Source organism: Gopherus evgoodei, chromosome 18 (assembly GCF_007399415.2).
Source record: "Gopherus evgoodei ecotype Sinaloan lineage chromosome 18, rGopEvg1_v1.p, whole genome shotgun sequence".
NCBI lineage: Eukaryota > Metazoa > Chordata > Testudines > Testudinidae > Gopherus > Gopherus evgoodei.
This window is the reverse complement of record NC_044339.1, coordinates 5,410,923-5,436,836: the sequence shown is the minus strand read 5'-3', so window position 1 is coordinate 5,436,836 and position 25,914 is coordinate 5,410,923. Positions and strand designations below refer to the sequence as shown.

At 46.1% G+C, this 25,914-nt stretch overlaps 1 protein-coding gene across 2 annotated transcripts in view; it reads left to right on the top strand.

The window, feature by feature from the left end:
* Positions 1 to 1,553: 1,553 nt before the first annotated feature.
* ZBTB17 (zinc finger and BTB domain containing 17) overlaps positions 1,554 to 25,914 on the top strand; it is a 34,215-nt gene continuing 9,854 nt past the window's right edge. The window contains exons 1-7 of one of the 2 annotated variants that reach the window (XM_030537599.1): positions 1,554 to 1,709; positions 16,652 to 16,858; positions 21,182 to 21,370; positions 22,236 to 22,412; positions 22,641 to 22,766; positions 24,879 to 25,123; positions 25,211 to 25,353. In XM_030537599.1, coding sequence (XP_030393459.1) covers positions 1,559 to 1,709; positions 16,652 to 16,858; positions 21,182 to 21,370; positions 22,236 to 22,412; positions 22,641 to 22,766; positions 24,879 to 25,123; positions 25,211 to 25,353 — 1,238 coding nt within the window. In that variant the 5' untranslated portion in view covers positions 1,554 to 1,558. The remainder of the gene's footprint in view (positions 1,710 to 16,651; positions 16,859 to 21,181; positions 21,371 to 22,235; positions 22,413 to 22,640; positions 22,767 to 24,878; positions 25,124 to 25,210; positions 25,354 to 25,914) is intronic. The other variant, XM_030537601.1, reaches the window with a different exon arrangement.

Genomic DNA, 25,914 nt, shown 5'->3' with positions numbered 1-25,914 from the left:
AACCTAAAAATGTAACTTTTGCCCTTGATGCTAATTTGCGGTTATAATGTAAGCATCCAGAGGACACAAACCCAGCCTAAGGAGAGGAGCAGTCATGGCACTGTATCTGTTTTATTTCAACGCCAAACAATGTTAGGATAAGCCTCTGTTTGGTGTTGCAATAAGAAAGTGTGTTTTTAGTTCAAAAAAGACCTTCTGATCAGAGGCCGGCATGTTGCAAAGTTCACCTCTAAGGATCTTTATCTGCAGATGAGTAAATATCCTGCTCTTCCTGTCCACTTGACCCCTGCTAGATGCACTGCATGTCTCAAGATCCAGCTCGTTTCAGGATCCAAGCCTTGGAGGTGGGAGGGTCCCAGAGCTTAGGCTCCAGCCCAAGCCTGGAAGTCTACACAGCAATGAAACAGCCTCGCAGCCTGAGCCCCACAAGCCTGAGTCGCCTGGCATGGGCCAGTTGCATAGACTAGTCTAGTTGCTCCAGATCCAGAGTGGCCCTGAAGACATGGCATATCCTGACGCTTTCAGGGAAGTCCAGTTACTCATAGACTCATAGGTCAGAAGGGACCAATATGATCATCTAGTCTGACCTCCTGCACAAGGCAGGCCACCGAACCCTACCCATCCACTTTTATAACAACCCCTAACCCAGGACTGAATTATTGAAATCCTCAAAATTGGTTTGAAGACCTCAAGCTGCAGAGAATCCACCAGCAAGCGACCCATGCCCCACGCTGCAGGGGAAGGCGAAAAAACAGTTCAAGGTCTCTGTCCTGATAGTCAAAGCCCTGCATGCCTGATCCCTGAAAGATCACTTCTCCCTCCATGCCCACATAACGCTGTTACCAACTCTCACCGTTCTATTGAAAGTCTTGTGATATTTGGTGTTTCTTTCCTAAAGCCCCAGCTGCTGGAATCACGTGACAATCTCAGCTTCCCTTTCTAAAAGAGTGAGTGTCTAGCCTTCATGATTGCAAAGAAAAGCTTGAACATGTGACCTGAGTGCAGCCTCGAGCCCAGAAAGAAAAGAAAAAGAAAAATGTTCTTTTATTTTTTAAATACCTCGTGATTTTAAGCCAGCACATGGCTCTTCAGGGCCTGACTCATGATTTGTGAATGCCTGAGGCTGTTAATGCTGATGTCAGTTTGTCTGGTAGTCACAGTTTTAGCCTTTCCAGGCTAAGATCATGCCGGGAAGTGGCATGGCACAGAGGTGGCACAATGTTTCACCGGGGCACCCGTGCGCCGCATGGCCACAGTGTGTTGGGAGGCACAGCCCAGTCCCTCTGACCGTGGCTATGCTACAAAGCCAGGCCCCCGCCTGAGCCCACCCAGCTGCACTGTCTGTGCAATGCCCAGGTGCCTGCCTCCGTCTCACTGCACGGCACTGCCTCTAGTGTTTGCTGCTGCCTCTGGTGTCATGGCGCTGGCCCGGAGAAACACCACGTGATCCACAAGGCCCGCCGCTCGCTCTCAATGCCCCGCCCTGACGCTTCAGAACAGCGGCGCATGCGCTAGAGAGGCCTGTCAGCCGCCCGTGCTTCCACCGCTGTAGCTGCGCATGCGCCGGAAGCCGGAGCGCCATGGGGAGGGGGAGGTGAGACGCCGCCGCTTCCGCCCGTCTCCAAAATGGCGGCGCCCTTTGTCCGTTCCGTGTCAGTCTGAGCCCTGCTTGCCGAAATGTGACTCACCTGCGGGTCCCGGGATGGCAGGTAGCGGGGGCAGCCGGGGGGAGCCAGGGCAGCTCCAGGGGGCAGCCAGAGGGGGAGGGGAAGCCAGGGCAGGTGTAGCCATGGGGGAGGGGCAGCCCTGGTAGGAGTGAGGGGAGGGGGCATGTGTGGGGGGAGGGGGCACTTGGGGATGGGGGCAGCTATAGGGCAGGGGGGAGCTAGGGGAGATGGGGGGCAGGGTGTGTCTCCTGTAGGGGTGAGTGGGACCCACTCTGTGAGGTGGCCATTGCTGCTGGTCTGTAATAAAAGTAAAATCTTGATCTTAAATCTGCTGCCTCCATGTGAATCCCCCGGGCACGGCTGGATTTGGTCTCTCCACTACCCCTCCTTGCTCTGGGCTCCGCACCACTCTGCAGCTTCCCATTCAGGTTTACATCTTCTCACTCCCTGTGGCACCTGGGCCAAGACTGGAGTCTGTGTGGCGGGCCAAGGTTGGTGGGGGTCAGAGTGCAGGCAGTGGGCTCTGGCTGGCATAGCTGAACTCAGTCTGAGAAACTCTTACAGTGACCCCGAAGGGTGGAACCGTGGGCTGCGAGACAGCAATGTCTAGTTTAATCAGCATTTGAGTCTTACCTACTTTCTCCAGGATGCATCTGTCTACAACAGGAAATTTCTTATTCCAGAACAACTGTTCAGTTGCACTGATGTTCTCAGTGGTGTAAACGCAGGCATAGATCTGGCATAAGGGTCCTGACACAGCTAATCCGACTGAGGACACAGTGAGAGGAGACACCTTTGGCTAGTCTACCCTAGACTTTACACTGTTGGTAACACTGGTGCAGCTGCGCTGCTGCTGAAAACTGGGTAAGAAATTTCCTGCTGTGGACCAGACAACTGAATCTGCTTGTGAGGTTGTGCTCCTGCTTGCTCTTCTTTTCTTGCTGATGGTTCATTTGACACATTACCTCTGCAAGCCCAAGCAATGCATTCATCATGTTAAGCATTAGCGGGATCTTCTTTGTATTATATAAGATGTTTAACTGTTTGCCAAGTAAATCGGCAGCAGAATGGATTAGGACAACTGCCTTATAAGCGTCTGTGCAATGGACTTCTACCCAAGAATATATGTTTTGTTCTAATGGCAATACTGGAATTCCCAACATAATACCAATAATCCATGTGTATTATACACACACCCATTACATGCAATTGCAGTATCTGCCTTTCAAAGTGTAATTGATCTGTATCAACATTTCAAACCAATTGACATTTGCTTTGTCACTGTGTTCGTATGTCGGACACTTACTGCCCTCACTAAAACACCTAAAGTTAGTACAGCAGAGAGTAACTTGAGGGTTTGTTTAAAGGTGGAAAAAAAAGTTGTTAGTAGTTCAGTGCCTAGATACTGGAGAGAGTTGCTGTGGAAATATTTATCATGATATTATTTTGGTTAAATACATGAGCAGAGTGTGTATATTATAGTTAATATGGTGGTGTGTAGATCCAACATTACCGAATTTTAATATGAGCTCAGTATTATGGAATGTGACATATAATGCATGGCAGAATATGATCCACTAACACAGTTCTTTGCAAGGGATTGTTGGCCTAAACTGTGACCTTCCCAAATTTGTTGAGGGGTGGGGAGGGAAGGATGTCTCCAACACACAATGTGGTGTTCGTCCTCTGTTGTACCATACTTATCACTGTAGTAGCTGAGAGCCAGAAGTCACTCGGGAAAAGGAATTGGGCATCATTGTAGCAGGTCAAAAAAATCATCAGCTCAAGTCAATACACAGTAACAATCCAAAAAAGCAAGCCATATTAGGATGCATAAGGAATGGGGTAAAGAACAATACTGAAAAGATGATAAAGCAATTATGCAAATTCATAGCACACCATAACTTTGACTACTATGTTTGGTTTAGATTGCCCATGTTAAAGCTACTGCAGAAACAGAAGGCATCCAGTGACAGGCAACAAAAATGAGTACAATGTAGTTTATAGAGTAGATACATAAGAGGGGAGATGATGGTAAACAGAAAGTAAATCAGCTTCTCCTATTTACCCTTGCAGTACAAGAGTCAATAGACATTCAATGAAATTGAAAGGCAGCACATTTAAAAGTGATAAAAGGAAATAGTTTTTCACACAACATGTGATCAACCTGTGGAACTCATTGCCACTAGATAACATTGAGGGCAAGACATTAGGATTCAAACAAAGATTAAACATATATTGATGATAACATTTTCAATTACATTAGATACAATTAGAAATACTTAGAAGGGATGTGTAAATTCATGCATCAGGGTATAAGCCAGTCTTTTGCTGCTGAGGATCAGGAAGAAACATCTGTTGTTAGGATATTCCATATTTGTCCATTATGGAGATCTTATACCTTCCTCTGCAGCATCTGGCACTCGCCATTGTTGGAAACAGGATACTAGTCTAGAGAGACCACCAGATCAGAGCAGCATGGCAGTTTCTTCCTAGTGACTTGCATGTACCCCTAGCATTAATTAATTAGGTCAGTAACGTTCAAAGTCAAGGTTCCACATACAATCTGAAACATGACCCTGTATTAACACAACTGCACAGGGAAACCATCTCCTACAACACTCTGGGCATTGTCACAATTTCAGTGGGCACCACAATCCCATCACTGGTATACAAGGTCCACTGAAAACAGAGCCACATGTGGGAGACCCCAAATGAGAGACCACCTCAGCTCGTCTACTTGCAGGTGTCATCTGTGTATATCTCACTTAATCAGTTCCCTGCCACTGCAGGGGCCCTGGGCATTGGTGCATCTTGGTCCCTCCTGTTCTTTGCCTAATTCCACTTGTTGGGTTTCAGGTGCGGGTGCTGGGCGACGGTTAGTGGCCTGTGATATACAGGAGGTGAGGTCACACTAGATCAGTGGTTCACAAACTGGGGTTCGTGAAATGTTACAGGGGATCCTCGGGGGGTGGGGAAATTCCCTAATGGTGGACAGAGCTGTCCCTATGAACCGCAGGCAGCACAGGGCCAGCAGCCTGGAGCCCCTGGACTTCCAAGAGCTAAGCAGATCAAAGCAAGTGTATCTGTCACACTGAGGAGATTTAAACTTCGACTCCTTATAAGAAACGGAAAGGGAGGTGGATATTTTTTGCTGTTTTTAAAATTAAATAGGCAGCTAGTCGTGTTTTTAAAATGATTAGGAAGAGCAAGTTTAAGCTTTGTTGTAACGTGCGTTGTTTGCCTGGACTGCTCAAGACCTGAATGCTTGTGTAGGAGGAACTCTTTGATCTGGTTTCTCAAATACGTTCCTGCTGTTTCACATCTGATACTCCTTGATGAAACATAGGAGCCTTGTCTTATAACAGGCTTATTCAAAGTGATACAGGCCACGAAAGTGAGATCTTGGAAGAGTATTGCTGTCTTAATAAGATAATAAAAATACTGTAATGATAAATAGTAATAATAAATGGTGTGTAATAAGCATGTCATAAAAGCAAATTATATATTTCCAAGATCGTTGCTTTTATAATTTATACTCAAGTAAAGGAGAAAATCCCTGGAAATATTCATTTTTAGGAGGGGGTTTGCGAGATTTGACATTTTAGTGAAAGGGGTTCACAGGTTGTTAAAGTTTGGGAACCACTGCTCTAGATGATCTGGTAGTCCCATCTCGCCTTAAACTCTGACTCTAATGCTTTGTAGCACTGGCTTGTCTCTCGTTCCCCACTGGCAGTCACGAGGGTGGGGGGGGGGGCTCACGTGGCAAGCTTAATTTAAACTTAGCAGATTTATTTATCTTTGACTGTATGCCACAAATGCAGGTGTCTAGTACTGAGCTTTCCATCACTATGATTGATACAGTAATAAAAGACTTGACAGCAGTGTCAGAGGAAGACGAAAAGGGAAAACACTGATGTGATTTGAAGAGGGTGAGACTCAAAGGTTGCTATCATTCTAGTTTCTTAGCTCCATTAAACTCTGGGAATTGAGTTCCCTTGCTTTTTATTTTAGCCAGAGTGCCCAGATACCACTTTGATGGTCACATTATAGCTTGTGAATAGAACAGAGCCCTGGTAAAGGAATGTCACATATGCAGTCCACCTGTTTTCCTTTTTTAGGGAATAGATTGACTTTGGGGCAGTGGTTTTGTATTTTAAAATGCAACTTTTTGTTGAATCTTTCCAAGGTATGACATATAGCAGTCAGCTCTATTCTGTAGAAGAGGTTATGGATAGAGGCTTCCAAGAGGAATAGGCTCTCTGTCTTTGTATCTGAGCACTTGACTGTATTACCCTCACGACAGGGCTGTGAAATAGGAAAATGCTGTTGTTCCAATTTATTCATGGAGAGCTGAGCCTGCAGAGACTGAGTGACTTGCCCCCGGTCACACATGCAGAGCAGGGAATCACACACAAGTTACTCAAGTGCCAGGCTGGCACCCTAACCATTGGGCAGTCCTTCCTCTCACAATGTTAACGTATTTACTGTTGGGGGTGGAGCAATACAGTAGTAATTAAGCTGTATGAAGGAAATGAGACATCCATTTCACTGAGAGCAAGTGTGTTAATATGCTTGATATAATGTATGCCAATATTCCACTGTTCTGAGGTGGGTAGGATGGGTAAAAACATCACTATTTATAATGCAGCAGCAGCTGTTCTATTATCCCAGCGGCATCGTGTTCTATATGGTATTTGAATGGCATAGCCATAGAATAACACTAAGATGAAATGCAGTAAAGGAGAAATTGACCAAACCAAAGACTTCTTAGAGGCTGCATGACTCTGACGTGGACCAGAATTGACAGTGAGATCTGCCTTCTGCTTGAGGTGTCTGTGCCATTCTCTTCATCACACTGGTTACCTTCTTTCATTTTATCTAACAGTAGGAATGTGGGCTAATGTTCCGAAAAGATTCCCCCCCCCTCCCCGTGTAACTTTAAACTGAGCCTGTGTTATCAACATTAATAATCATTATGGCATCTGAGCTATGCCCTACATATCTGACAGTCATCACTTTCTAATATAAAGCAACATTAAAATTGCTTTTTGCTATTAATTGTGGGCCATTCTGTAATAATAATCATGGCTGATTTGAGTAATTGTTCCATTGGAAATGAACCCTACTGAGGAAACGTTCCCATCAACACTTCAGAGGGCAGCACGGTATAAAGCTTAAGTTGCAAGACTGGTAATTCAGAGACGTGGGTTCTAAGTCCTGTCTCTGCCACTGACTCTGTGACCTTGGGGAAGTCACTTAACCTCTCTGTGTGTCAGTGTCCTCATCTATAAAAATAGAGATCATGATACTCTCTTATGGAAAGTGTTCAGTGTTACTACGTGAATTATTGAAATATTGATCAAATGGGTTCTGTAATAGTCTGTAATGGGTTCTGATCTTTAGTTCTGCAACATTCAGTTCCCACTGGCCCTGAGCTCTGAATAATTTTAATGAGTGGTCTGTTTTGTTGTATTTTAATATTTTAAGACTTCAAAGAAAATATCTCCAGCCACATGGGGAAGGTGAATAATGGTGGTGGTGGTGGGGGGGGTGATGCCTTTTACCTAACCAAATATTTCAGTTATAATTTAAGTGAGTTATATAGGTCATCCCAACCGGAAGCCAGTAAAATCCTTCATACAACTCCACACCATCATGTACTTTGCATAGGCCACAGAGTTCACAGAAAAATGATTGCAGAAAAGTTTTAGAATTCCTGCAAATATATATATTGGGGCTATGTCTTGTATCCCTTCATTTATAAAGCCCAGGTACCCTAACTATCATGATTCCGGTTGTACGGGAATCAGAAACGGGGAAATTATAATGAAAATATGAAACATCTTTTAAAAATGACCTGAAATAACCCTTTGATACATACAAATGTCTTGATTTTAAAGTCCCATCTCTCAGCCTCCATTGAAACGGAGAACCCCTCCTTTTCCAGTGGTGCGCAGTTCCCATTTCCAGAACATAAGCCTCACTGGCTTTGAACTGCATATTGCTCATGCTGGGCTTTGGGTCAGGGTCGTTTTAGGAGGGAGCAGGGCTGTTGGTGAAGAAGGAATAAAAAAGGAAACGTCTTGGTGGCAAGTTTAAAAAAAAAATGGCAGCTGTTTGAAGCAGCTGAGGGTTTGGCTTGTTTGAAGTTCTCCCAAGGAAGGTGGTCAAAGTGCAGGTAAGGGAATGCTGTTTGTTACATGACTGTCATTACTACAGGGTGTATTATCGCTTGAACACTTTTGAAGTATCTGTTGATTTAAGGAAAGGCCAGTGCATTGCTTATGTTTAAAAATGGACATAGAGAAGATCCAAGACATTAGGAAATTGATTTTGTCAGAGAAACACCAGCAAGGGGCAGAATAAGAGACATCCAGAAAATTTAAGTACATCTCCTACTCTGTCAGGACCAGTTCTGAGAGTGTCTCAGAACGAGGGGTCTTGAGGGATGTAAGCATGATGGATCTTAGCAGTTTTAGTGGGATTCATTACTTTAGAAGAAAATATTGTGTGCTGTAACCTCACCTCAGGACTTCACTGTTTCTGATGGAAATTTCCACTCTTTGTAATGAGAACACCAGATTGATGGGTTTGGCGCATACTTGGCTCTATAATGATGAAAGGTTGAAGTGTGTCAAGCTAACATATTCTCAAAAAGGAGATAGCCCATGGTCTGGACACTATCTCTTTAAAGCAGTAACCAAAGGAGCTGTTACTGTATTGACAATCTGCGCGTTTATCTTTGTGAAAGGCTGATATATGGCTGTACAACCTGAGTGAATCTAAAAAACCTGGTTGCATGTCAGAGACAGAGGCTTTGTGAGTTTGAAAGCAGCTTGGGATATACTCCTAGTGGAGTATGGCAGGTACCAATGTGACGATCAGACTTGCACATATGACAGACGGCTGGCTAGAAAAGGGACGGTGAATTTATATTCGATACAGGAATACAGGCATCCCAAGTCTTCCACATAAACTCAGATGCCAGGTGCCATGTAAGAACCTCAGTAGACTAGAAAGGCAAATTCCCAGTTGCTCAGATGAGGGAAGTCTTGCAAAATTTCCTGTCCATGCAATTGCGCCAGCTCTCTCACAGCAGTGCCAGCAGAACCACAAAACTAACTAGTCTGCAGGGAAGCACGCTTCCAAGACTGCACTGAACCTTCTGAGCAAGTCAAAACAGCTCCCAGGTCAACCAAAAGGGGCCTTTTCAAGAGCTGCGTTTTGCTCTTTCTTCACGAAAGGGCTGGTGAATTTTATCTCAAAGATCTGGATGCTAGAGGCAGAATTGCTTTCCAGAAGAGGAGTAAGTTAGTTACAGGAAATACATGTTGATTAGATGCAGGATGATCTCTGGTTAAATCAGAGGACCAAGAGGCAGGAGACCTGGGCTTTATTGATGACTCTGCCACTTACTGTGTCACCATGGGCAAGTCACTTGAACTCCCAGTGCCTCAGTTGGTTTGTTTGTAAAATTCAGAGAACACACCGGACCCTCGCTAGAACGCGGGATTTGGGATCCATGCGCAGTAACGCGTTAATGCGGGGACCATGTTAAAATGAATTTCAATTAAAGTAATTAAATTTGGGATCCGTGGCCGCGACCGCGTTATATGCGAATTCATGCTATGTAGACGCGCGTTCTGGTGTGGGTCCGGTGTGCTTTCAGCGCTATTGTGAGACTTAGTTTACTAATGTTTGTAAAATACTTTGTGAGGCACAGATAAAAGGTGTTTTTACAGAAGTACAACATGGTGATGATGTTAGTATACGAGTAGGAGGGGCTAATGTAAATGGTGTTTGAAAGGAGTTAACTAAGTCTTTGGAGGAAAAATAGCTTCTGGTCTCTGCAACAAACGTGATAGAAAGTAAAAAGGCTTCTTTCTGTCTTGAAGTGTAATAAATGCATTAGGCTGGATTGGTACATCTCATCGCCTTGGCTCTTTGAAAGATGCATATGGGCCACTGATACTCCCTTGATTTCTTCTGGTGGATGCAAGCAGATTTTAGTGTCAGGTTTTTACAGCTTAATGCTAAGTGAAGGATTTTTTTATTCTTACTGAGCATCGCTGATCGCTTGTCATCCTGTTTCTGTAATTAGAACACATCTGGCTTTCGCTGCTCATTATCACTCTTGGTGATCGTTGACACTGTTACTTTAATAAATTTGTAAAAGTCCTGCTGCAAATTGCCATCCCGGGATCTCTGAAGATCTGAAAAAGGGACAGCTCAGTATTCATGTGAGGAAGACTCCAAGGTGATCATGAGAATCAAATTAACTTGATAGCACGGCACAGCTGATACATTTTAAATATGATGTTGTTGGCCCTAGACACAAAATGAAATGGCATTGCAAAATTTTGGCGCAAGCTAGACATTGTCAAAATGTATCCATGTCTTGATATCTGGGTCCATCCATTACAGTATAGTTTGTAAGTCAGGGGTGCCCCAGTTTTGTTCAGATGCAGGTCATTAAACTGCAGCTGCTTTCCTCAATATGCTAGCAAGCTCACAGAGACTAAATGATGGAGCAGGTGGGTGCTTGGACTACACTTTGTACTGGCTTCTAGTGATTAGTTCTGTCCTTCTGGCCCCGGCCTCTGTCTTGTGAATTTTTGGAGCCCTGGATTAGCAAACTAATAGCTTGTTCTGGCAAACTGCATCAGATGTAAACAGCAAGGATACTGGTTAGTCTTCAAAGCAGATTTCACGTGGAGGGCTTTGGTTCTGAAGAAGAAAGCAGGCCAAGCATGCTGTCGTGGTGTGGCCAAAGGATTCAATGAAGGGCGTTTCTGTACAGATGGAATTTTGTTAGCATTGAAACACAAGCGCTGTAAGAAAATAAGTCAGAGCCCACAGCAGTAACTGTATCTTCCTGGAAGAAAATATCCATTAACAGCAACTTTTGGATTGAATTTTAGTGTAGAAGCTGACTCCAGGGCTTCTAATTTGTCAGGAGGAAGAGCCTTCTTCTCTTGCTTTCCTCATGTACCCAAAGCTGTTACCTTAGGTGTTTTCCTAGTATTCCCCCAGCAGCAGGCCAACTTGCTACCATGGAAACTCATGACTACAGGATTGTGCTTTAAGTGAGAGGATTCTCTCTTACCTGCAGTTATTTGGGACTGTTCTGTACATATTTGGGACTAATATCAGGTGTCTCCTTGTAAATACAGCATGATCTTCATGGCATGTTATCAATATGCCAGGCTGTGGGTTGACTCAATCAACCCTGGCTACTGTGATCCCTTTTTATGCCTCCAGAGCACCCTGGGCGCTGGAGAAAGTGAGACTGTCCCATTGGATGGAGTCACACAACCCCACAATGGTCACGACTCCTTGATGTTATGTTGTGATGTCAGGCTACAACCTTCTCCAACTACTTTGTGGCTATCCAGTTCTGCTGGAACCACTGCCTTAAAATGATATCATATGAGCAATTGTCATCCAGCCAGATGGCCTCAGTGGGTGAGCATCCCATTTCTGTCTGTTTCTGAAATAAGTGAGTTTTCAACCCAGGTCTTGCACCAAGACCAACATACTGTCTTTGCTGTTGGTAACAATATTGGCCATCTGGAAAGGACTTTATCCTATCCTTCATTGCGTCTAGGGGAGGCCTAGTCTATACTAAAAAAATTAGGTCGAACCAGCTATGTCACTTGGGTGTGAAAAATCCGCACCCAAGCGAAGTAGTTAAACTGGCCTAACCCCTGGTGTAGACAATGCTAGGTTGATGGAAGAATTTGTCTATTGATTTACAGCCTCTTGGGGATGTGGATTAACTACACTGATGGTAGAACCCTCCCATCAGCATAGGTATTGTCTGCCCTGTACTGCTTCAGTGAATATCTGGGCCACTGTAGCATTTCAAGTGTAGACCAGCTCTTAGATTCTACAGCACAAAACTGTCCATTCAGGACTGTGACCGCTGCCTTGCTATCATTGGGATGTGTGTATACAGACACACACATTTTTGGGAAATGTGATCAAATTTTATGCAACCATTTTTGAATTAGTTTGGGTGTGAAAATGTACTCCCCCCCCACACACACACATTCTGATCAGAAATTTTGCGCTTGGGTAATTCTGAGCAGGAGTTAGAAACATTAAAGTTGGCTTCTTCTCTATATGTTCTAGAGACTCAGTTCTCTATACCAATCCTGCAAGCACGCACAAAGTATATACAAAATTTGTAAGCCCATTTTGAGCATGAAAAGGATGTTGTTGAATGTCATCTACCTCTTTCCATGGGGGTACTTTTTGCTCTTTGTGCATGATTTCCTATGGTTTCTCTAATTCTGTTGTAAGAGTTCTTCAGTTTAAAAAAACCTCACTTTCTGCCTCTCTCTTCTCCTTGCCTTTATTAACAGGGGTATGAATACAGGGTCTTTGAATAATTTTTTATTTATCCATATAGTTTAGTGTCTGTTCCTGCTGCTTATTCCGCATTTGAAACCATAAACCCTGTGTTTGTGACATTGTAATTAGCTGCTGTGCAGTGAGTCACAAAGGGAGGATTAGGATTTCAGGTGCAAATAAGCTGTGGGAGCTGGTGAGCTCTTGAGAACAGGTGTAGCTCTCTCTCCTGCAAATGGCCTGGATTTTTTCTTTTTTTTTTTTCTGAATGAGCGGATGAGTCACAGAGGGTCCTTTCAAGGTTTTCCTGTGGGGTCAGCTGCCCTTTTTTGTGCTTGAAATATTTTTAATGTTGATAAGGGCTGGAAGTCATGCAGGAAAGGATAGGGATTATGTCCTTGAAATTACACACACGCACATTTATATTATAATAGAAAACATGCCAATTTTGTAACTCAAAGTAAAGACTGTATCCTCTCAAAATCTCAGCTTATCTGTTTTTTTCTAAAAGAGCTCGGCTGATTCTAGCAGGAATTGTTTTGGGGAAGGTCTTTGACCTATGTTATACAGAAGATCAGACTAGATGATCACAGTGGTCCCTTCTGGACTTAGAATCTGTGAATCTATGCATCGTCCAGATAGTACATAAGAACAGCCATACTGGGTCAGACCAGTGGTCCATCTAGCCCAATATCTTGTCTTCTGACAGTGGCCAATGCCAGGTGCCCCAGAGGGAATGAACAGAACAGGGAATCATCAAGTGATCCATCCCATCACCCATTCCTAGCTTGTGGGACTCTGGGGCTACGGCCGCCCAGAGCGTGAAATTGCATCCCGGACCATCTTGGTTAATTGTCATTAATGGACCTATCCTGAAGTTATCTAACTCTTTTTTGAAGCCTGTTTTAGTCTTGGCCTTCACAACATCCCCTGGCAATGAGTTCCACGGGTTGACTGTGTGTTGAAGAAGTACTTTGTTATGTTTATTTTAAACCTGGTACCCATTAATTTCATCGAGTGACACCTGATTCTTATGTTATGTGAAGGAGTAAATTACACTTTCTTCTTCACTTTCTCTTTACCATTCACGATTTTATAGACCTCTATAATATCCTCCCTTAGTCGTGTCTTGTCCAAGTTGAACAGTTTCTGTCCTTTTAATCTCTCCTCATTCTGCCTTCTTATCTATCCCTTTCTGAATGGTTCTTAACATTCTGTTCACTTTTTAATTTTTGACTGCCACTGAGTGGACGTTTTCAGAGAACTATCCACAATGACTCCAAGATCTCCTTCTTGAGTGGTAACAGCCAATTTTGACCTCATCATTTTGTATGTATAGTTGGGATGATGTTTTCCCATGTGCTTTGCATTTATCAGCACTGAATTTCAGCTGCCATTTTATTGCCCAGTCACCTAGTTTAATGAGATCCCTTTGTACCTCTTCTTGGTCTGCTTTGGACTTCACTTTCTTGAGTAATTTTGTCTTGTCTGCAATTGTTACCACCTCACCGTTTACCCCTTTTTTCAGGTCATTTATTAATAAGTTGAACAGCACCAGTCCCAGTACAGATCCCTGGGGGACACCACTATTTACCTCTCTCCAGTGTGAAAACTAACCAGTTATTCCTCCCCTTTGTTTCCTCTTTTAACCAAGTATTGAACCATGAGAGAAACTTCTCTCCTTCCCCATGACTGCTTATGAAATCTACTGTATGAAATCTGTAAAGTCTGCTTTAAGGCCCCAGTCTTGTAATTGAGTCCACATGGACAGACCTTTGCACCTGTCTGGAGCCCAGTTAGCCCAGTCCCGCAGGCACAGGAGTCTGCCTGTGCAGATCCAATGGAAAGACTGAAGCTGAAATTTGCCGGTGCACTAAGATCTCTATATCATTCGGCTGTACTTAGCCTAGATGGAGTCTTCCTCCCTCACTACATTCCACTTTGCTGCAAGAGATGCTTTCAACAAGACTTACTTCCGCAGGTTATTTAAAGACAGGATGCCTTGCATACATTGCAGCACCAGCCTCCCAACCCCTATTCCTGGGCCACTTGGGATATCGCTATCAAGTGTTGTTTGTCTGCTCTTCAGTTGAATAATCAGTCAGGGCGGCTGCTCTTTAAAGCACACTGACTGCATGGGGCGGCTTGTTTGGGTTAAACCTTTCTCGTCTGTTTGGAATGGCCTGTGTAAAGATAGAGGATTCTTTTAGGGTAGGTGCAGGACCGGCGCTAGGGGTTTGAGCGCCCTAGGCAGACGGCAATTTGGCCGCCCCGCGCACTGGTCCCGCGACTGCGCTGGAGCTGCCGCAGTGGTGCCTGCAGACAGTCCGGTGCTCCGTGGCTCTGGTGGAGCTGCTGCAGTCACGCCTGCAGGAGGTTCACCGGAGCCGCGCGAGCAGCTGACCGTCCGCAGGCACGACTGCGGCAGCTCCACCGGAGCCGCCTGCTGCCCCCTCCGGCAAAACGGTGCCCACCATTTATTCTGACGCCCTAGGTGATTGCCCAGGCTGCCTAAATGGTAGCACCGGCCCTGGGTAGGTGGCCGTGTAGCCAAAGGCGTTCTAATGTGATCTGTGACCACCCCTCCTGTGAGATCCAGGTGGAGCTTCCCATGGGACTGTAGTCTCTATGAGCCTCACCTTCATATTGAAGATGAGGGCTTCTGCAGTCGGCTCTACTTTGTACCAAAGTGTCTCCTTGGGGTCCTGGTGTGTTCCTCAGTGGTTCCGGGTACCATGAGACACCTGGGGGTAGGTTTGCAGAAGTGCAGAGGACGCACAACTGGAGCTGTGCTTTGGCCTCCTAAAGTACTATAAAAATGCTGAGCACTCTGAAAAATCAGGCCCTGGGCATCATGAGTTGGTCACTTGACAATTTTGTCAAATAATATTTTAAAATGTGGCTGGATCTCAGTTCCTCAGCTGGATGATGACCCCCCCCCCCCATGCTCTCTGGAGTGTTGTGAAGATAAATTCTCTAACGTTTGTGAATTGCTCGGGTGGGGAGAGCACCATAGAAACACTAGGGAGGAAATCGGTCATTTTGTATTCAGTGCAAGGATGGCTGGTGTGCGTTAAATAACGTCTGGGGCCACACGTTGAACGAGGAGGATAAAAAAAAATATTGACTGATACACACAAGGTTGCAGAGACCACCTTAAATCGGGCATTTTCTAACTCCTTAATCTTTTGTCTGTCTATTTTTAGATGTAATCATAGAATGGAAGGGGATGAGGGAGGATACAGTACGTTCATGCAGTTACATAGGCTGCCTGGATGTACAATTTGACATGTGCTGAACTATTTAAAAGATATAAATAAATATTGGCAATCCCCGCTGGCCCCCCTCAAGCTGGGATCAGTTGATGTCCATGGGCTTCACAGCAGAAGTGGGGTTTGGGGAGGGATTTGAAGAGGGAAGAGAGTCGTGGCTTTATGTGCTAATTCAGGGAGAGTCCTGGGTGTAAGGGGCAGTACTAGGAAAGTGGGAGCCAGTGGTAACTGCAACATGGTGAAAACAGGCCAGGAGGGTGGTTTGATGTTAGCAGCTGCAATTGGATGGAGCCAAACTGGGTACAAGGAAGAGGTAACAGTAATGGAGGCTGATCAGTAGGACTTTCAGCTTTAAGTGTCTGTCTGTTTGGAAGGGCCAGGGGGCATGTTAGTAAATGTGATATTATAAATCAGTATTTAAAATTCCTTTTGACACTTCCTAGTGTTGCTCCTGCACCCACCAATAGGCCTTCGTTTGCAGGCCTCAACTAGCGAATTTCAGTCAGAAAACAGCACTCTCTTTTTGAAAGAAAACATGACAAAATAACAGAAGCAGATTTTATGCCAAACCAGGTTTAAAATAGAGCTGCAGCCTGCGACTTTGCAGGGAAATGGTTAATGGGGTGGGTCTGATACAATTGACCAGGGAGGCCCTAGCATTTGGCACACTTGATCATCCCACCAGCAGTGGCCAGCACTTCAGTTGGAGGCAAAAATTCTGAACAGCCTCCTCCTAACCTTGATTGTCCACTTAAAAATCTTTCCAAGAAGCACCTTCACGCTTTCTCCCACACTGGCCCTTGTGCATGGGAAGAGCTTCTGCAAGGCTGCCTGGGTGTCCCTCAGATCTCTCCTTAAAACACTTCTCTGCCGTGATTCCTACAACCCACTCGGCAGTATCATCTCACTGTTTCCTCGTATACTCCCATCTGTCTGTATCCACCTGTTTTCTGTAGTTTCATACTTTGGTGCAGGGACCTTCTCTTAGCTATGTGTGTGCACAGTGGAGCCCTGGCCTCCAGGTGCTCCTGCAATATGAATAATGCATAATAATAACCAAAAGTGCAGTGTGAGGCCTTCTTTCTTATGGGCTCAATGACTGACTGACTGACTGCCCAGTGGAGACTGAATTAGCTCGTCAGCCCTAACATTAGTTCCTCCAGATCAAGGCTGAGACCCGTGGGTGGAAGTGGGTCTGTGCTCTGCTTCAGTTTTAAGCACCGTCAGTCAGCGCTTGCGCACCATAAAATGATTTTAATAAAACGTCCCTGGCTCCAGCACCAAGCTCAAGCACAATAGCTGGAGGGACTGAGCGTAGGCTCTGATCAGCCAGGTGATTGAGCTTTCTCTCCTCAGCTATGGATTTCCCTCAGCACAGCAAGCAGGTCCTGGATCAGCTGAACCAACAGAGGCAGCTGGGCTTGCTGTGTGACTGCACCTTCGTGGTGGACGGCATTGACTTCAAGGCCCACAAGGCCGTGCTGGCAGCCTGCAGCGAGTACTTCAGGATGCTGTTTGTGGATCAGAAGGACGTGGTGCATCTCGACATCAGCAATGCAGCAGGTATGCAGGTGCGGCTCCTGGGAGAAGCCAAGGCTGCACTTGGGAGAGGAGCTATAGCCCTGAGATGGTAGGCCATATCCTCAGCAGGTGTAAATCACTGTGGTCTTCTTGAAGTCAGTGGTGCCACACCAATTCACACCAGCTGTGGCTCAGCCCCAAAGTGTGCAGAACCTCCTTGAAAACATTAGGGCGGGGGTGGGGATAGTAATGTTCCTCCTGAACGCTGGAGTTGCCAGACTGGATCAGACCCATGTTCATAGCCCAGTGTCCCATCTCTGACAGTGCCCAGCACCAGATGCCCCAGAGGAAGGTGCAGGAACCCTGAAGTAACAGAAGTGGGATAATCTGACCTCATTACGGTCTCCTCTTGATCCCTAATAGAGACTGGTTTAAACTCTGAAGCATAGTTTCTAGAACTTGGTTTGTATTAGAATCATAGAATATCAGGGTTGGAAGGGACCTCAGGAGGTATCTAATCCAACCCCCTGCTCAAAGAAGGACCAACACCAACTGAATCATCCCTGCAAGGGCTTTGCCAAGCCGGCCCTTAAAAACCTCTAAGGATGGAGATTCCACCACCTGTCTAGGTAACTCATTCCAGTGCTTCACCACCCTCTTAGTGAAAAAGTTTTTCCTAATATCCAAGTATTAACTGATATAAGTCTGCATATTCTTGATATCCGTGAGAAACGTTCACTCACTCTTTGAATCTTGCTAAGTTCTTGGCCTTAATGACCTCCTGTGGCAGGGAGTTCCACAGCCTCATTATATTTTGTGCAGCAAAGTATTTTTCCTTTGATCACTTTTGGACTTGCTACCTTTCAGTTTCATTGACTGTCCTCTTGTTCTTGTGTTATGGGACAGGGAGGATAGCAGCTCCTGCTCCTTCTTCTCCAAACCACTCATTGTTTTATATGATTTTATCATGACTCCTTTTATTCATTTCCTTATGTCTGCACTACAGAGACCATACCAGGCACCTATACTGGCATAGCCGCCTACAGTAGACACGGCCTACGCCAACAGAAGTTATTTTTGCGGATGCAGGGAACTCCCCCTCCCCGAATGACATTAGCTAGGTCTTCTTCCATCGACACTTCTGTGTCTACACTGAGTGGGATTGTTGGCATAGTTGTGCCAGTCAAGCATGTGGGTTTTCTCACACCCCTGACTGACACAGCTATGCTGAGTATCAGAGGGTAGCCGTGTTAGTCTGGATCTGTGCCACAGGATTCTTTGCTGCTTTTACAGCTATGCTGATACAACTTTTTAGTGTAGACCAAGCCTAAGGTAACAAGCCCTGTCTTCTCCATCTCTCTTCACAGAGACTGTTTTCATGCCCCTAATCATTCTCATCATCCTTCTCTGAACTTGTTTGCATTCTACAATATTATTTTCTAATGGGAGGACCAGTTCTGTGCACAGTATTCTAGAGGTGAGGGGTACCGTCAGTTCAGATCATGGCATTACAGTATTTTGTATATTATTCTCCATCCCATTCCCTATGCATCCTACCATCCTGTTTGATCTTTGACTGCAGCTGCTCATTGAGTAGAGGTCCCCATTGAATTGTCCTCAGTGATGCCCTGATTTCTTTCCTGAGCTGATCAATTTGTTTAGAACTCTGCTAAGTTCATGAACCTGTCAGGTTTAAATTTTTCCCTCCAATGTGCATTGCTTGGCATTGATCAACACTGAATTTTCTCTGCCATTGTATTGTCTATTCACCTACCTTCATTAAGCTCTGAAGTTTCTCTGTCTTCTCTTGGTTTGACTAACCTAAATGACTCTGTGCCTTCTGCAAAGGTTGCCTCCTCACTGATCATCTTTCCACCTCGTTTTCAGATCATTAATAAACATATTAAACAACTCAAGACCTAGTAGGAACCTAGAGGCACCTCACTGTTAATCTTTTATGATAGAAACTGGCCGTTTATCCCTATTCTTATTTATTTTCTGTCCATAGCCAGTTTTTGATCCATGACAATATCTTGCCTCTCCCTCCATGAATACTTAGCTCCTTCAGTAGTTTCTTGTGCAGAACCTTGTGAAAGGTCTTTTGAAAGTTGAAAGGATGTTCACAGGTTTCCGTAAACCGTTACCTTATTGACATGTTCAAAGAATTCTGACACATCAGTGAGATGAGATCCATCATATCATGATCTTCCCAATCTTCCATCTTTTTTGTTCTATTTTTAGTTATCCTTTCAACCAGTGTACTGGGTACAGGTGTAGGACTTGCTCGTCTGCTGTAATTCCCTGATTCACCCCTATGGCAGCTCAACAGCCGGCCAGATACAACCCGTTGGATGCCTGTGATCGAGATGTGGCCAGTACCCTGTACAGACACTCACCACTATAGAGATAGCTGTCTAACAATCATCTGAAAGGAAGAAGGAAACAATGATCCTGCCAACATATAGTATATGCCCAATACCTATTACTTCAGTATGTGTGGTTGGACAGATGTGCCTCGCGTCTAGAAGCTAATGGTCTTAGAGTAGAATGGGAGATTATCTATGCTCCGTAACTGCAACATACTTCCAATGTTTACCAGTAAGCAGTGGAAAGATTTGTATCGTTAATATTAGAAGAAGATGGATTAGTTGTCTTGCATTAGCACTTAAAGGCTCCCACCAAGATGCAGGGCCTGTTGTGCTAGGCTCTGTACCAGCACCGTCGTCAGAGACAGTTCCTGCTTCAGAGAACTTCCAGTCAAAACAGACAAGCCAAAGGAGGAGAGAATGGAAGTATTATTATCCTCATTTTACAAACAGGGCAATGATTCCCAGAGAGAGGAAGCGACTCACCCAAGGCCGCACAGGAAGTCTGTGGCAGAGCCAAGAACTTAACCCAGGTCTCCTGAACCAAAGCATCATCCTGCCTTGATCTGACATTCCCCAGGATACAATCTGGACTGCTGAGCCGCTGGGTCCCCTCAATTCTCCAATCTAGGGTGCCTTTTACACTGCTTCACTGTGAAAGCAACTTTTCCTGGTCTGCTCTCACGCAGGCTCTAGCATGTAAATTACTCCTGAATTGTATTGCAGAGTCACACCAGCATATTCCCAGTCCCAGACTTGTCCCCAGAAATGTACGTTTTATACTGCCTAGTTCTTTCCTTCCATGCAGTACAAGCTCATAGAAAGTCCGTCATTTCATAAATAGAAAACAATATGCACAAACCCTGGTATCTCAAATGGAGTTTCCTAAACACTTCAATCCAAACATGCACTGGTCTAGAGAAAACAATAAAACAAGTTTAACAACTACAGAAAGATAGATTTCAAGTGATTACAAGAAATGAGGCATAAAAGTTGGTATTGGATACAAAGAAATAAAAGGTAAAATGCAAGTAATACTTAACTTAACGAGTTAAGTGAATTCAATGCAAAAGGTTTCCCTCACCACATGCTCACAGCAGCCTGGCCGGATCCTTTCAGCCAGGACCATTCCCCCCACTTGATGCTTCCTTTTTCTTTCAAACGTTGTTGGTGCTGTGAGGAGAGATGAGAGGTGATTTGAGGTCTCTGTTCCTCATTTTTATATCTTTCCTCGTCTTTGAGAATCATCGCCAGCTGGGGTTCAGGCAACAGCTAGTCTGTTTGCACGGGAACCCCCAGCTGTTCTATTGCCAAGATGTAAACTTCTCACTCCCATCCTTCTTCTTGCCAAAGAATGGTTGTTTACCCAGGTGATGCTCCATTTGATTTTGTTGACACTTGGCTGAAGCATCAGTTTGCCTTTTGTCTCTGGTGAACTGGTTTGGGCTGCTTCCCTAGACTTGGAACATGTCTTATACAGTTACACCGTTGCCACATATGTTTTACCAGGACAATAATGTTCAGCAGATTATGAATTTTTGAATGATACCTCAGAAGGCATACTTTGTACAAAACGTATCATTGTTTATAAAAAGGATGAACATAAGGGTACAGACAGTCACACTCCCTGAGTTCCATGTCTTATTTATTTTTGCCTACAGAATTTTACCTTCCCCCACCCTCTTGTGCTAAACTAACACTAACAATGGCAACAGCTGGTTAAAGTATCATTATTTGTTAGTCTTACCTAGAAAGTAAGAATCTGGCATGGTTTGAATTAGGCTTTTCAGGGAGTTTTATAGCTGCATATAGGATACGTTGTTAAGGCCTTTGAATCAATGGGAGTTAGCCACCTAAACCTTTTTTAAAAATCTGGCCTTTAGTCACTAACGCATGTTCAACCTCTAAATTGTTGGCAACTTAGCTTGCTGTGAAAAAGGCCACTCATCTCCGGAGCCTTGATTTGTGTTTATTTTGTTTCTGGTCTGTTTTCTTGCAGGCCTTGGTCAGGTACTGGAGTTCATGTACACAGCCAAGCTCAGCCTGAGCCCAGAGAACGTGGAGGATGTACTAGCAGTTGCCGGTTTCCTCCAGATGCAGGAGATCGTCAATGCTTGCAATGCTTTGAAGTCTCTCACCGTGTCAGCTGAACCCAGTTCAGAAAGCCACGAGGTCCCTGAAGTGACCGGTAGGCAGCCCTCTTACCCCCTGGGGCTTCCTGTTCCCAATAGGAATATGTTCAAAAAGGCTCTTCTCAAGGGGCGCTGGTTTAGTCCAGATTTGATTGCTCTCTTTAGCGTGGATCTGTTGCTGAACTGTCCTTAAATCAGGCAGGAGCTAGCTAAACTTGGATTCATTCCCAGTTAGATGTTTTCTTTACTCTGATAAGCTGGCCTGGAGATTGTATTGAACTCACTGATTAGTCAGTCACTAAAGAACCATTTCCTTCCCAAAGAAATGTAAGGAAGGGGCAGGTGAGGTCACCCCATGCTGTGCATGTGGCCTGCGAAGCTGCAGAACATTGGCTCCCAGGCTCTGGGGGCAGCACTGCCAGTTTCCCAGGAGAAGAGCACAGCTGTACCTGGCAACGTCCATCTCCTGGTCAGTGGCTGCTCTGTCGCGTCAATGGCTCCAAATCCTAGTCTTGGTACTGCGAGACTTAGAGGACAGGGATTTGGGGCACTAAGATTGGTCAGACACATGCAGCACATTTCAGTATTGCAAGTCATGAGTTCTGGCTTAGATCTGTTCCCTCTAACTTACCCTCCCAAGATACAGATGAGGCTTGTGTATCTGTGTAACCCCATGGATGGCACCAGGCGTTATGTGTTTGCTACTAAATTTTTGTTTTCTTTTCTTGTCCCACTAGTAGTATGTGTTGATAGCATCTTCAGACAATTAGCGCCCTGGGTGCTATTGGCTGGCTTTTCTGACTGCTGTGTCCATTGTTTGGACTCTCAGAGAGGCCAGTGCGGAAGTTTTGGTTGCTTTGTCCATCTGTCGTCACCAAACGTGAAGGGAGTGTGGTTTGCTTGTGTGTGTTTCCCCTGCAGGGGATGAAAAAGCACCTGAAGAAGGTAAAGCAGCAGCAGCAGCGTTCGGTGGACTCGACAGAGCTGAGCAGGTCCCATCTGATAGACAAGAGGAGGAGCTGATGACGGAGGCCGCAGCAGAGCCAAAGGAGAAAGAGCCCGAGGAGGAGGACAGCAAGGAGACCAATGACCGAGCAGGTCAGCCTGAGGAGGGTTATGTATAGAAAGTGAAGGTAATTAAGCTTCCTGGCTTCATACCTTCACTTGTGTGGTGCTAGGCCTTGGGGCAGCCTTCTGCCTCCCCCAAACCCCTTAATCTCGCCTGATCCTTTCCACAGCCTCCATGTTCCCCCCACTCCCCGTTTCCTCACAGTACGTCTCAGCTGTCGCAGTGAATGGTTCTAATGTGCTCTTCTTTGTTTCTAGGTGCAGGTGACGCCGTACGGGAGGACCCCCACTCTGAGATGCCCACTAGCCAGCAGCCAGAGGATACTAGGCCCAGCATCGCCAGCCTGGCTGCAAAGTGCAGCTCCTCCCAGAGTTCAGAGCAAGGTGCGACCTGTAGCTGGCACGTGATGGGTCTTTGACAGTAACTTCCCTCCTTACATCCAGCTTTGTCGTCTCCACCTCCTTATGCACAGAGGAATAGCTCCAGACCCCAGGTTCCCCATTGCCACACCGCCACACTTGTCAAATGTTTCTGCCCTGGGTGTTTGGTTTCACCAGTGCAGGGCTCGCTGGTTCTTTCCCGGGCAGTTGGCTGGCTCGGCTCCACCGGGAACAGGCCTAAGTGGCGTACCACAGCAGGACGTGAAGTCGGAACGGGTGTCACTGTATGCTGTACAGCCCATGCTCTCGCAGCAGGCCATGAAACCTGCAGCCTGGGCCGTCCAAGTCATCAAGTACGTCAGGATTGCATTGCTCTGAGCTGCAAATAGCTGGAGCTGAAGTTGGGAATTTTAAGGGCTGTAGTTTTCGTTGGCGCAGGAGCTTACGTTTGCAAATCCAGGAACTGAGGATCATCCTGCTCGTTAGATCCAGCCTGTTTGAAAGCACGGGGCTTCCCTGGGTTTTGTATACATAAACCTAGATCCCTTTCATGCTGGCAGAAAGCGAATACCTCTAGAGGAGGAGGAAACCTACCCCTTTAGCATACCACAGCTGGGCAGGTGAGCCAGGCCGGAGGAGTCGTTGTGAAACGCCAGGGCCTGTTAGAAGCTACAAAGCAGCGTTTCGGTAGCTTTACTGAGGCACTTAGAGAAATTACAGTAACTCTAGACAACTTTTTCCAGTCAAGGGGTTGCAAATCCCAGTTCCCAAGCAACGAGAGACGCCCCATGTCCCAGGCAGCCCATTAGACCTGAATTATGTTGGGGACCCCAGATCTGTGGGGCCCTGTTCCCTGAGCCCTCTCTGCCTCACCAGCATGCAAACACCGGAGGGTTCCAACGTCTGTGCACGTCAGGAAGTGTACAGGGGTGGGGAAGGCTGGCTGGGTGGAAGCCCCAAACTCCTTGTGCACTGCTTCTTTAAATGCCGAACATGGCCCTTATCGTATTTTTAAGGTGTAGCAATTTCAGCAAGAAGTGACAGTTATATGGCCACGCAAATGGACATCTAATTGCATTTTTACCAGACACTCTGGGAGTAGGTGCTGAACAAAGGACAGGGCTGGAAACAGGAGCCTACTGTGTACAGAACAGGTTCCCCGCCAGGCAACAGCAATGCAAGCTCCCCAGGGCTGTCCTGCCAGCCTGCCCCTGCTCCCACCTGGGGGCATAGCTTGGTTTCCCATTCAGTCAGTGGAAGCTCTGCAAGGCAGTCGGTGGTGGGTTTAATGCTGTGAAAGCACCTGTCCAATGGGAACTAAACTGAGATCATCCAGCAGCCCTGCAGGGGGGAATCTTTCAGTCACTCCTGACCCTGCATCGGTGACCTAGAAGTGACAGGCCGAATCCCGTCACTGGTCCCTTAAGCCTGGGACCCATATTTAGGTTGAAAATTTTCCATCAAAACCTATTTTTGCCAAAAAAAAAAAAAAACCAACAGTTTGGCATCTAAACAAAATTTTGCACAAAAAGTGTCTGCTTTCCGTGGAAAATGTTGATGGGTTTTTTTGGTTTTTTTCATCAACCTGAATAGCTGAAAACCAAAATGTTTCAATTCTCAAATAAAACCATGGAGCATCATAGGAATTGTAGTTCAGGTGTCTCATACTCCCAGTCCCCCTCTCGGTTGGACTCCCCGGCCAGATTTCGTTTCCCCTGATGCTTTGTGGCCATGTGACTGCTAGGAGGCATCCCTCTCCCCTCCCTCAAGGCAGGGGCTGTGGCCCTTCAGGGCAGATGAAGTCTAAGTCGGGAGCCTGGCCTCTAGAGGAGGCTGGAAGCATACAGCGCAACGGCTGCCTTTCAGGTTTGAAATATTTTGGTTTTCAGCTGAAAAAATTCAGGTTTTGATTTTTTATTTTTTTTTGTTTCTTCCAAAAACTCAAAATTGCCCCTGGGGGAGTAACTCCCTTTTCCAAGCAGCTGTCCCATCTGGGTCTTTGTCTCCCAAGTGTGCAGGCTTCTTTTATTAACCATATGCAATGCCGCAGCAGGATTTTTGTCTCCCCCCTTTTATTCCTGGTTTTCAGCATCCCTCTGTCTCCTAAACCTGCAGAAATGGAGGTGGAGCTGGAGGGGAAGGAGGAAGAGGAGGAGACGACAGCGGAAGAAGAGGAGGAAGCTAAAATTCCAAAGGAAGAGAAGCCACGGTTGGAAAACGGAGACAACCCTGAGGATAATGAGTCAGGGGGCACAGACTCCGGGCAGGAGAACTCCGTGGAAGCCAGGCTGCTGCGATCAGGCACCTACAGCGACAGGACCGAGTCGAAAGCCTATGGCTCGGTGACTCACAAATGTGAGGTAAGGTGAGCACAGCTTCCTCCCGGGCCTCAGTTCCCCTGGACCTCGGCGAGGCTGGCTCTTTATCCTGTGCATCTTTGTCCGTAGGACTGCGGAAAGGAATTCACGCACACCGGTAACTTCAAGCGGCACATCCGGATCCACACCGGAGAAAAGCCTTTTTCTTGCAGGGAATGTAACAAAGCGTTCTCCGACCCGGCGGCCTGCAAAGCCCACGAGAAGACACACAGGTACAGCTTGCTGCCAACCGAAAACAACATGCCAGTGAGCGCCTGCTCTTCGCTGCAGCTGCCGGTCTGCTCTGCAGCCAGGTGTGGGAGCTGCAGCTCATGCAGACGGACCTGTGCTAGCTCCGATCTAGCTAGCTCAGTGAAAACAGACGTGTGGATGCTGTGCTGTGGGCTGCACAAGTCCCCCTGACGCCCCCCACGTACGTACTGGCTGTGTAGCCTGCACTGCTGCATCCTCACTTTTATTTTTATCGAGCCAGCTAGATTAACCCTAGCATGGGGGTGCCTGGATGGGCTGCAGATCCCATCTATGTGTGCCAGCAGCTGGGAGTTGGGGGATTGAGAGGACTTAGTAGGTGGAGTGAGGGGTTGCTAATGGAGTGAACTCCACTCCAGCCAGGTTGATGCACCCTCTCATTCGCCCCCTTGCCTGCTGTCCCCCCCCCCCCCCCCCCCCGTGGCAGCAGACGTCTGGCTGGGTGTAGTGCTTCTAAAGGGGTGAAGCCCCTCTGACCCAGGGAACAGCCCCTCCTTGCTGCTTGGCTACAGCAGAGCTCATCC